At 48.6% G+C, this 12765-nt stretch overlaps 1 protein-coding gene across 1 annotated transcript in view; it reads left to right on the forward strand.

The window, feature by feature from the left end:
* The window catches only part of PRPF19 (pre-mRNA processing factor 19), a 157329-nt gene that overhangs the window by 122278 nt on the left and 22286 nt on the right, over positions 1-12765 (forward strand). The window contains exons 11-13 of the mRNA XM_063958555.1: positions 376-531; positions 829-898; positions 975-1060. Of these exons, the coding sequence (XP_063814625.1) occupies positions 376-531; positions 829-898; positions 975-1060 (312 nt within the window). The remainder of the gene's footprint in view (positions 1-375; positions 532-828; positions 899-974; positions 1061-12765) is intronic.

The following is a 12765-nucleotide window of genomic DNA, read 5'->3' on the forward strand; positions in this document are numbered from 1 at the left end:
TATATATATATATATATATATATGTGTATATATATATATATATATATATATATATATATATATTTTTTTTTTAGTTCTGTAAAAAAAAAAGTCCCTGCAAAATGTTAAAATTGCCTTTAGTCCCTACTTTTTTTCACGTTTGCTGCTGTTTCTTTAAGATATATCTTGCTTTACGTTGTTACAGTCTAAATGTATGTTCTTTTCATCTGCTATTTATTATTGGTATAACTTTATGCTGTTGAGAATTTCTGGGTTTATCTATATGCAAAATGCATCAAAATCTATTCTTGTACTGTAACACCCCATTATAAAAAGTCATTTGTTCTCTTTTTTGTGAACCTATACTTATGTTGCCTACTTTTCTGACCTTCCCAGGAGCTAGTGTTTTCTGCCTCTCCCGACTCTACTATACGTGTCTGGTCTGTGCCAGGGGTTTCCTGTGTTCAAGTGTTAAGAGCTCATGAAGGTGCAGTGACTGGTCTGAGTTTACATGCAACTGGAGATTACCTATTGAGCTGCTCAGATGACCAGGTAAGAACACCTGGTACAGTGTTATTTCTTCTGTATTTTGAAGGGAAACTCTATTTGTCTTAAACTGGGAATACACTATCCAATTATTGGGCTGATCAGACAATATATTCCATACTTCTCAATCACTTTCTAGAGATGAAAGGAAAAGTGCACACTGAGCAAGAAATTGCTCCATGTTTACGGTAGTGCACTGATCCGATAATTGCTCCGGTACCCGTCGGTAGTGTGTACCCATCTTTACACTAAACTGCAGACTGTTAATTGTTTCTTCATAGCTTGCTCTTTATGATCTTTCAGTATTGGGCATTCTCTGACATCCATGCAGGACGTGTTCTTACCAAAGTAACAGATGAGACATCAGGATGTGGTAAGCAGTCTTTTCTCCACATAATCCCATCAAGTCTTGGATATGCCTGTATTATATGTAAACTCTTTCTCCACAGCTTTAACCTGTGCTCAATTCCATCCCGATGGACTCATTTTTGGCACTGGGACCATGGACTCTCAAATTAAGATCTGGGATCTAAAGGTAACTTAGAGACTAACCTGAAATCAGAATAAGAAGGAAAAACAAAAGCTTACCGTTGGTCTACTTAACCTTGAGGTGGGAAGCTGAACGGTCTTCAGGAGTAACGATAATCCTTTTAAAAATGGCAATTCAGCTGTTAGTAATCCCTTAAAGAAATGAAGGCAATTAGCACAAACTTTCATGGATGGTATGTCCATAAGAGGCTGTGCTAACATAGTAGTGCTAGGGAAATCCGGTCAGGATCCCGGCAGTCGAAATACCGACGCTGGGATTCCGACACTACTCTGCATCCCATATAGGGTCACAAGCTCGACGCCGGAATCCTGACTGCCGAGATCCCGAACGATCGTGGGCCGGCCCGCAGGGGGCATTTGGGGTAAGGGAAGTATACTTGCCTTCCCCTGTCAGGATTCTGAGCATCCAGATGCTACAATCTGTATTCTGGACGCCGGCATATCCATCCCAACCTGTGCTAGGTAGAGGCTGTGTCAGCGTGGTCAGTGCTATGTAGAAGTATTCCCAGCTGTTACGGAGCAAATACTTGCCTCCTTCATTAGCATTCTGCCAGATTGGTTGTTACATTTGAGGTACACTGGCTGGAGGTCTGTAGAGGCCCTGAGGGGGAGATGGGTGTGGTATATATTGACACCTCGGTTATATGATTTCACAGAAGGGAACAACCTTGGACAAAAATATGTCCTGATAGCAACATTAAATATAAAGTTTCTCCTCTGCTTCCTATTTAGGTTGTTAAAATATTGAAACTGCATTTTTGTTGATTTTATACACACACACACAAAAAAAAAAAATATATATATAATTTTTTTTATTTTTTTTTATTGCTCACTTATCTTAACTAGACATTGCTAAAAGTTAAGTTTTAACACTATAATTTCTCTTGCATCCTAGAGGATGCTGGGGACTCCAAAAGGACCATGGGGGGTATAGACGGGATCCGCAGGAGCTTGGGCACACTAAAAAGACTTTGACTGGGTGTGAACTGGCTCCTCCCTCTATGCCCCTCCTCCAGACCTCAGTTAGACTTTGTGCCCAGGAGTGACTGGACACACACTAGGGGAGCTCTACAGAGTTTCTCTGGAAAGACTTTTGTTAGGTTTTTTATTTTCAGGGAGACCTGCTGGCTACAGGCTCCCTGCAGCGTGGGAGTGAGGGGAGAGAAGTCAGACCTACTTCTTCTTAGTTTAAGGTCTCTGCTTCTTAGGCTACTGGACACCATTAGCTCCAGAGGGTTCGATCACTTGGTTCGCCTAGCTGCTTGTTCCCGGAGCCGCGCCGTCAACCCCCTCACAGAAGACAGAAGCCGGGTGAGTATTAGAAGAACCGAAGACTTCAGTGACTGCAGAAGACTTCAGTAACGGAAGGTACAGCGCAGCACTCCATGCTCCCACACACATCACCAACGGCACTTGCAGGGTACAGGGTGCTAGGGGGGAGCGCCCTGGGCAGCAGTTACTGGGGTTCATTTCTGGCAAAAAGCACGGTATACGGTGTCGGGACGCTGTATACATTCCCCCGCCAGTGTGCAAGTTTGAATTTTAGCGGGCTACAGCGTGCCGGGAAGGGGCGGGGCTTAGCCGCACATTGCTCACCAGCGCCATTTTCTCGTATCTCTACAGGCTGCAGGACGCCGGCCCGGACCTCCATGCTCCCGCAAGTACACAGGGAGGAAAAACGGGGGGGGGGGGCACATAAAATAAGATTTTACTCACCGGTAAATCTATTTCTCTAACGTCCTAAGTGGATGCTGGGGACTCCGTAAGGACCATGGGGAATAGCGGCTCCGCTGGAGACTGGGCACAAAAGTAAAGCTTTAGAACTACCTGGTGTGCACTGGCTCCTCCCCCTATGACCCTCCTCCAAGCCTCAGTTAGATTTTTGTGCCCGAACGAGAAGGGTGCACACTAGGTGGCTCTCCTGAGCTGCTTAGTGAAAAGTTTAGTTTTAGGTTTTTTATGTTCAGCGAGACCTGCTGGCAACAGGCTCACTGCATCGAGGGACTAAGGGGAGAAGAAGCGAACTCACCTGCGTGCAGAGTGTATTGGGCTTCTTAGGCTACTGGACATTAGCTCCAGAGGGACCGATCACAGGCCCAGCCATGGATAGGTCCCAGAGCCGCGCCGCCGGCCCCCTTACAGAGCCAGAAGACAGAAGAGGTCCGGAAAATCGGCGGCAGAAGACGTCCTGTCTTCAACAAGGTAGCGCACAGCACCGCAGCTGTGCGCCATTGCTCTCAGCACACTTCACACTCCGGTCACTGAGGGTGCAGGGCGCTGGGGGGGGGCGCCCTGAGACGCAATAAAAACACCTTGGATGGCAAAAAAATGCATCACATATAGCTCCTGGGCTATATGGATGAATTTAACCCCTGCCAGAATACACAGAAAAACGGGAGATAGGCTCCGCCCCCTTCTCGGCGGCCTTATCTCCTCAGCACACTGGCGCCATTTTCCCTCACAGCTCCGTTGGAAGGAAGCTCCCTGGCTCTCCCCTGCAGTCACTACACTACAGAAAGGGTTAAAAAAAGAGAGGGGGGCACTAATTACGCGCAGTATTAAAAATACAGCAGCTATAAGGGGAAAAACACTTATATAAGGTTATCCCTGTATATATATAGCGCTCTGGTGTGTGCTGGCAAACTCTCCCTCTGTCTCCCCAAAGGGCTAGTGGGGTCCTGTCCTCTATCAGAGCATTCCCTGTGTGTGTGCTGTGTGTCGGTACGTTTGTGTCGACAAGTATGAGGAGAAAAATGATGTGGAGACGGAGCAGATTGCCTGTAATAGTGATGTCACCCCCTAGGGGGTCGACACCTGAGTGGATGAACTGTTGGAAGGAATTACGTGACAGTGTCAGCTCTGTATAAAAGACAGTGGTTGACATGAGACAGCCGGCTACTCAGCTTGTGCCTGTCCAGACGTCTCATAGGCCGTCAGGGGCTCTAAAGCGCCCGTTACCTCAGATGGCAGATATAGACGCCGACACGGATACTGACTCCAGTGTCGACGGTGAAGAGACAAATGTGACTTCCAGTAGGGCCACACGTTACATGATTGAGGCAATGAAAAATGTTTTACACATTTCTGATAATACGAGTACCACCAAAAAGGGGTATTATGTTCGGTGAGGAAAAACTACCTGTAGTTTTCCTGAATCTGAGAAATTAAATGAGGTGTGTGATGATGCCTGGGTTTCCCCCGATAACAGCTGATAATTTCTAAAATGTTATTGGCATTATATCCTTTCCCGCCAGAGGTTAGGGTGCGTTGGGAAACACCCCCTAGGGTGGATAAAGCGCTCACACGCTTGTAAGAACAAGGGCTCTACCCTCTCCTGAGATGGCCGCCCTTAAGGATCCTGCTGATAGAAAGCAGGAGGGTATCCTAAAATGTATTTACACACATACTGGTGTTATACAGCGACCAGCAATCGCCTCAGCCTGGATGTGCAGTGCTGGGTTGGCGTGGTCGGATTCCCTGACTGAAAATATTGATACCCTAGATAGGGACAGTATATTATTGCCTATAGAGCATTTAAAAGATGCATTTCTATATATGCGTGATGCACAGCGGAATATTTGCCGACTGGCATCAAGTCTAAGTGCGTTGTCCATTTCTGCCAGTAGAGGGTTATGGACACGACAGTGGTCAGGTGATGCGGATTCCAAACGGCATTTGGAAGTATTGCCTTATTAAGGGGAGGAGTTATTTGGGGTCGGTCTTTCAGACCTGGTGGCCACGGCAACAGCTGGGAAATCCACGTTTGTACCCCAGGTCGCCTCTCAACATAAGGAGACGCCGTATTATCAGGCGCAGTCTTTTCGTGGGCAAGCGGGCAAAAGGTTCCTCATTTCTGCCCCGTGACAGAGGGAGAGGAAAAAGGCTGCAGAAATCAGCCAGTTCCCAGGAACAGAAGCCCTCTCCCGTCTCTGCCAAGCCCTCAGTATGACGCTGGGGCTTTACAAGCAGAATCGGGCACGGTGGGGGCCCGTCTCAATGAATTTCAGCGCACAGTGGGCTCACTCGCAAGTAGACCCCTGGATCCTTCAGGTGATATCTCAGGGGTACAAATTGGAATTCGAGACGTCTCCCCCTCGCCGTTTCCTGAAGTCGGCTTTACCGATGTCTCCTTCTGACAGGGAGGCAGTTTTGGAAGCCATTCACAAGCTGTATTCCCAGCAGGTGATAATCAAGGTACCCCTCCTGCAACAGGGAACGGGGTATTATTCCACACTGTTGTGGTACCGAAGCCGGACGGCTCGGTGAGACCGATTCTAAATCTAAAATCTTGAACACTTACATACGGATGTTCAAATTCAAAATTGAGTCACTCAGAGCAGTGATTGCGAACCTGGAAGAAGGGGACTACATGATGTCTCGGGACATCAAGGATGCTTACCTTCATGTCCCAATTTACCCTTCTCACCAAGGGTACCTCAGGTTTATGGTACAGAACTGTCACTATCAGTTTCAGACGCTGCCGTATGGATGGTCCACGGCACCCCGGGTCTTTACCAAGGTAATGGCCGAAATGATGATACTCCTTCGAAGGAAGGGAATTTTAGTTATCCCTTACTTGGACGATTCCCTGATAAGGGTAAGATCCAGGGAACAGTTGGAGGTCGGTGTAGCACTATCTCAGGTAGTGTTGCGGCAGCACGATTGGATTCTCAATATTCCAAAATCGCAGCTGATTCCGACGACTCGTCTTCTGTTCCTAGGGATGATCCTGGACACAGTCCAGAAAAAGGTGTTTCTCCCGGAGGAGAAAGTCAGGGAGTTATCCGAGCTAGTCGGGAACCTCCTATAACCGAGCCAAGTCTCAGTACATCAATGAAATGGTTCTGGGAAAAATGGTGGCTTCCTACGAAGCAATCCCATTCGGCAGATTCCACGCGAGAACTTTCCAGTGGGACCTGCTGGACAAATGGTCCGGGTCGCATCTTCAGATGCATCAGCGGATAACCCTGTCACCAAGCACAAGGGTGTCTCTCCTGTGGTGGTTGCAGAGTGCTCATCTTCTAGAGGGCCGCACATTCAGGACTGGGTCCTGGTGACCACGGATGCCAGCCTGCGAGGCTGGGGAGCAGTCACACAGGGAAGGAATTTCCAGAGCTTATGGTCAAGCCTGGAGACATCACTTCACATAAATATCCTTAAGCTAAGGGCCATTTACAATGCTCTAAGCTCAGCAAGACCTCTGCTTCAAGGTCACCCGGAGTTGATCCATTCGGACAACATCACGGCAGTCACCCACGTAAACAGACAGGGTGACACAAGAAGCAGGGGGGCAATGGCAGAAGCTGAAAGGATTCTTCGCTGGGCGGAAAATCATGTGATAGCACTGTCAGCAGTATTCATTCCGGGCGTGGACAACTGGGAAGCAGACTTCCTCAGCAGACACGACCTCCACCCGGGAGAGTGGGGACTTCACCCAGAAGTCTTCCACATGTTTATAAAACTCGACAAGTATTGCGCCAGGTCAAGGGACCCTCAGGCAATAGCTGTGGACGCTCTGGTAACACAGTGGGTGTACCAGTCAGTGTATGTGTTCCCTCCTCTGCCTCTCATACACAAGGTACTGAGAATTATAAGATGGAGAGGAGTAAGCACTATATTCGTGGCTCCGGATTGGCCAAGAAGGACTTGGTAACCGGAACTTCAAGAGATGCTCACGGAGGATCCGTGGCCTCTACCTCTAAGAAGGGACCTGCTCCAGCAAGGACCCTGTCTGTTCCAAGACTTACCGCGGCTGCGTTGACGGCATGGCGGTTGAACGCCGGATCCTGAAGGAGAAAGGCATTTTGGATGAAGTCATTCCTATCCTGATCAAAGCTAGGAAAGATATAACCGCAAAACATTATCACCGCATTTGGCGAAAATATGTTGCGTGGTGCGAGGCCAGTAAGGCCCCGACGGAGGAATTTTTCAACTGGGTCGATTCCTACATTTCCTGCAAACAGGAGTGTCTATGGGCCTGAAATGGGGGTCCATTAAGGTTCAAATTTCGGCCCTGTCAATTTTCTTCCAAAAAGAACTAGCTTCAGTCCCTGAAGTTCAGACGTTTGTGAAAGGGGTACTGTATATATAGCCTCCTTTTGTGCCTCCAGTGGCACCTTGGGATCTAAATGTAGTTTTTGGGTTCCAAAAGTCACATTGGTTTGAACCACTTAAATATGTGGAGTTAAAATATCTCACATGGAAAGTGGTCATGCTGTTGGCCCTGGCCTGGGCCAGGTGCGTGTCAGAATTGGCGGCTTTATCCTGTGAAAGCCCTCATCTGATTTTCCATTCGGACAGGGCGGAATTGAGGACTTGTCCTCAGTTTCTCCCTAAGGTGGTTTTCAGCGTTTCACCTGAATAAACCTATTGTGGTGCCTGCGGCTACTAGGGACTTGGAGGACTCCAAGTTGCTAGACGTTGTCAGAGCCCTGGAAATATAGGTTTCCATTACGGCTGGAGTCAGAAAATCTGACTCGTTGTTTATTCTGTATGCACCCAACAAGCTGGGTGCTCCTGCTTCTAAGCAGACTATTGCTCGTTGGCTTTGTAGTACAATTCAGCTTGCACATTCTGTGGCAGGCCTGCCACAGCCAAAATCTGTAAAAGCCCATTCCACAAGGAAGGTGGGCTCATCTTGGGCGGCTGCCCGAGGGGTCTCGGCTTTACAACTTTGCCGAGCAGCTACTTGGTCAGGAGCAAATACGTTTGTAAAATTCTACAAATTTGATACCCTGGCTGAGGAGGACCTGGAGTTCTCTGATTTGGTGCTGCAGAGTCATCCGCACTCTCCCGCCCGTTTGGGAGCTTTGGTATAATCCCCATGGTCCTTACGGAGTCCCCAGCATCCACTTAGGACGTTAGAGAAAATAAGAATTTACTTACCGATAATTCTATTTCTCGTAGTCCGTAGTGGATGCTGGGCGCCCATCCCAAGTGCGGATTGTCTGCAATACTGGTACATAGTTATTGTTACCAAAAAATCGGGTTATTGCTGTAGTGAGCCATCTTTTCTAGAGGCTCCTCTGTTACCATGCTGTTAACTGGGTTTAGATCACAAGTTATATGGTGTGATTGGTGTGGCTGGTATGAGTCTTACCCGGGATTCAAAATCCTTCCTTATTGTGTACGCTCGTCCGGGCACAGTATCCTAACTGAGGCTTGGAGGAGGGTCATAGGGGGAGGAGCCAGTGCACACCAGGTAGTTCTAAAGCTTTACTTTTGTGCCCAGTCTCCTGCGGAGCCGCTATTCCCCATGGTCCTTACGGAGTCCCCAGCATCCACTACGGACTACGAGAAATAGAATTATCGGTAAGTAAATTCTTATTTTCTCGTAGTCCGTAGTGGATGCTGGGAACTCCGTAAGGACCATGGGGAATAGCGGCTCCGCAGGAGTCTGGGCACAACTAAAGAAAGCTTTAGGACTACCTGGTGTGCACTGGCTCCTCCCACTATGACCCTCCTCCAGACCTCAGTTAGGATACTGTGCCCGGAAGAGCTGACACAATAAGGAAGGATTTTGAATCCCGGGTAAGACTCATACCAGCCACACCAATCACACCGTATAACTCGTGATATTATATCCAGTTAACAGTATGAAATATAACTGAGCCTCACTAACAGATGGCTCATAACAATAACCCTTTAGTTAGGCAATAACTATATACAAGTATTGCAGACAATCCGCACTTGGGATGGGCGCCCAGCATCCACTACGGACTACGAGAAATAGATTTACCGGTGAGTAAAATCTTATTTTCTCTGACGTCCTAGTGGATGCTGGGAACTCCGTAAGGACCATGGGGATTATACCAAAGCTCCCAAACAGGCGGGAGAGTGCGGATGACTCTGCAGCACCGAATGAGCAAACTCAAGGTCCTCCTCAGCCAGGGTATCAAACTTGCAGACTTTTTCAAAATTGTTTGAACCTGACCAAGTAACAGCTCGGCAAAGTTGTAAAGCCGAGACCCATCGGGCAGCCGCCCAAGAAGAGCCCACTTTCCTCGTGGAATGGGCTTTTACAGATTTAGGGTGCGGCAGTCCAGCCGCAGAATGTGCAAGTTGAATCGTGCTACAGATCCAGCGAGCAATAGTCTGCTTAGAAGCAGGAGCACCCAGCTTGTTGGGTGCATACAGGATAAATAGCGAGTCAGTTTTCCTGACTCCAGCCGTCCTGTAAACATCTATTTTCAGGGCCCTGACTACGTCCAGTAACTTGGAGTCCTCTAAGTCCCACGTAGCCGCAGGCACCACAATAGGTTGGTTCACATGAAAAGCTGATACCACCTTAGGAAGGAATTGGGAACGAGTCCTCAATTCCGCCCTATCCATATGAAAATCAGATAAGGGCTTTTGCATGACAAAACCGCCAATTCTGATACACGCCTGGCCAACGCCAAGGCCAATCGCATGACCACTTTCCACGTGAGGTATTTTAGCTCTACGGATTTAAGTGGCTCAACCCAATGCGACTTCAGGAAATCCAACACCACGTTGAGATCCCACGGTGCCACTAGAGGCACAAACGGGGGCTGAATATGCAGCACTCCCTTAACAAAAGTCTGAACTTCAGGCAGTGAAGCCAGTTCTTTTTGGAAGAAAATGTACAAAGCCGAAATCTGGACCTTAACGTAACCCAATTTTAGGCCCGTAGTCACTCCTGACTGTAGGAAGTGCAGAAATCGACCCAGTTGAAATTCCTCCGTTGGGGCCTTCCTGGCCTCACACCAAGCAACATATTTTTGCCATATGCGGTGATAATCTTTTGCGATCACATCTTTCCTAGCCTTAATTTTTTCAGCGTAGGAATGACCTCCTCCGGTATGCCTTTTTCCTTTAGGATCCGGTGTTCAACCGCCATGCCGTCAAACACAGCCGTGGTAAGTCTTGGAACAGGCAGGGCCCCTGCTGCAGCAGGTCCCTGTCTGAGGGGCAGAGGCCATGGGTGGGTCCTCTGAGATCATTTCTTGAAGTTCTGGGTACCAAGCTCTTCTTGGCCAATCCGGAACCCCGAGTATAGTTCTTACTCCTCTCCTTCGTATTCTCAATACCTTGGGTATGAGAGGCAAAGGAAGGAACACATACCCCGACTGGTACACCCACGGTGTTACCAGAGCATCCACAGCTATCGCCTGAGGGTCCCTTGACCTGGCGCAATATCTTTTTAGCTGTTTGTTGAGGCGTGACGCCATCACGTCACCTGTGGCCTTTCCCAACGGTGTACAATCATTTTGAAGACTTCTGGATGAAGTCCCCACTCTCCCGGGTGGAGGTTGTGCCTGCTGAGAAAGTCTGCTTCCCAGTTGTCCACTCCGGGAATGAACACTGCTGACCGTGCTAACACATGATTTTCCGCCCATCGGAAAATCCTTGTGGCTTCTGCCATCACCATCCTGCTTCTTGTGCCGCCCTGCTGGTTTACATGGGCGACCGCCGTGATGTTGTCTGACTGGATCAGCACCGGCTGGTGTTGAAGCAGGGGTCTAGCCTGACTTAGGGCATTGTGAATGGCCCTTAGTCCCAGAATATTTATGTGTAGGGAAGTCTCCTGACTTGACCATAGTCCTTGGAAGTTTCTTCCCTGTGTGACTGCCCCCCAGCCTCGAAGGCTTTCATCTGTGGTCACCAGGACCCAGTCCTGTATGCCGAATCTGCGGCCCTCTAGAAGATGAGCACTCTGCAGCCACCACAACAGCGACACCCTGGCCCTTGGAGACAGGGTTATCAACCGATGCATCTGAAAATGCGACCCGGACCTCTTGTCCAACAGATCCCATTGCATGGAACCTACTGAATGGAATTTCTTCGTAAGAAGTTACCATCTTTCCCAGGACTCGCGTGCATTGATGCACCGACCCTGTATTTGTATTAGGAGGTCTCTGACTAGAGATGACAACTCCTTGGCCTTCTCCTCCGGGAGAAACCCTTTTTCCTGTTCTGTGTCCAGAACCATACCCAGGAACAGTAGACGCGTCGTAGGAACCAGCTGCGACTTTGGACTATTCAGAATCCAGCCGTGCTGTTGTAGCACTTCCCGAGATTGTGCTACTCCGACGAACAACTGCTCCCTGGACCTCGCCTTTATAAGGAGATCGTCCAAGTACGGGATAATTATAACTCCCTTTTTTCGAAGGAGTATCATCATTTCGGCCATTACCTTGGTAAATACCCTCGGTGCCGGGGACAGACCAACGGCAACGTCTGGAATTGGTAATGACAGTCCTGTACCACAATTTTGAGGTACTCCTGGTGAGGAGGGTAAATGGGGACATGCAGGTAAGCATCCTTGATGTCCAGTGATACCATGTAATCCCCTTCGTCCAGGCTTGCAATAACCGCCCTGAGCGATTCCATTTTGAACTTGAACCTTCGTATATAAGTGTTCAAGGATCTCAATTTTAGATTGTGTCTCACCGAACCGTCTGGTTTCGGTACCACAAACATTGTGGAATAGTAACCCCGGCCTTGTTGAAGGAGGGGTACCGTGATTATCACCTGCTGGAAGTACAGCTTGTGAATTGCCGCCAGTACTACCTCTCCTCGAGGGCAGTAGGTAAGACTGATTTGAGGTAACGGCGAGGGGGAGTCGCCCCGAAACTCCAGCTTGTATCCCTGTGATACTACTTGCAGAACCCAGTGAACCACCTGTGAGCGAGCCCACTGGTCGCTGAAGTTCCCGAGACGCGCCCCCACCGCACCTGGCTCCACCTGTGGAGCCCCAGCGTCATGCGGTGGACTCAGAGGAAGCGGGGGAAGATTTTTGATCCTGGGAACTGGCTGTCTGGTGCAGCTTTTTCCCTCTTCCCTTGTCTCTGTGCAGAAAGAAAGCGCCTTTGACCCGCTCGCTTTTCTGAAGCCGAAAGGACTGTACCTGATAATACGGTGCTTTCTTAGGCTGTGAGGAACCTGAGGTAAAATATTTTCTTCCAAGCTGTTGCTGTGGATACGAGGTCCCAGAGACCATCCCCAAACAATTCCTCACCCTCATAAGGCAGAATCTCCATGTCCACTGCCGGGTCCCTAATACCCTCCTGGCAGAATGGACATTGCATTAACTTTGAATGCCAGCCGGCAAATATCCCTCTGTGCATCCCTCATATATAAGACGACGTCTTTAATATGCTCTATAGTTAGCAAAATAGTATCCCTGTCTAGGGTATCAGACCACGCTGCAGCAGCACTATCCATGCTGAGGCAATTGCAGGTCTCAGTATAGTACCTGAGTGTGTATATACAGACTTCAGGATAGCCTCCTGCTTTTTATCAGCAGGTTCCTTCAAAGTGGCCGTATCCTAAGACGGCAGTGCCACCTTTTTTGACAAACGTGTGAGCGCCTTATCCACCCTAGGGGATATCTCCCAACGTGACCTATCCTCTGGCGGGAAAGGGTACGCCATCAGTAACTTTTTAGAAATTACCAGTTTCTTATCGGGGGAACCCACGCTTCATTCACTCATCTGATCGGGGAACAAAACACTGGCTGCTTTTTCTCCCCAAACATAAAACCCTTTTTTTTTTTTTTTTTTGTGGTACTTGGGTTAATGTCAGAAATGTGTAACACATTTTTCATTGCCGAGTGCAACGGATGTTCCTAGTGGATTGTGTATATGTCTCAACCTCGTCGACACTGGAGTCAGACTCCGTGTCGACATCTGTATCTGCCATCTGAGGTAGCAGGCGTTTTTGAGCCCC

Source organism: Pseudophryne corroboree, chromosome 3, assembly GCF_028390025.1.
Source record: "Pseudophryne corroboree isolate aPseCor3 chromosome 3, aPseCor3.hap2, whole genome shotgun sequence".
Lineage (NCBI taxonomy): Eukaryota > Metazoa > Chordata > Amphibia > Anura > Myobatrachidae > Pseudophryne > Pseudophryne corroboree.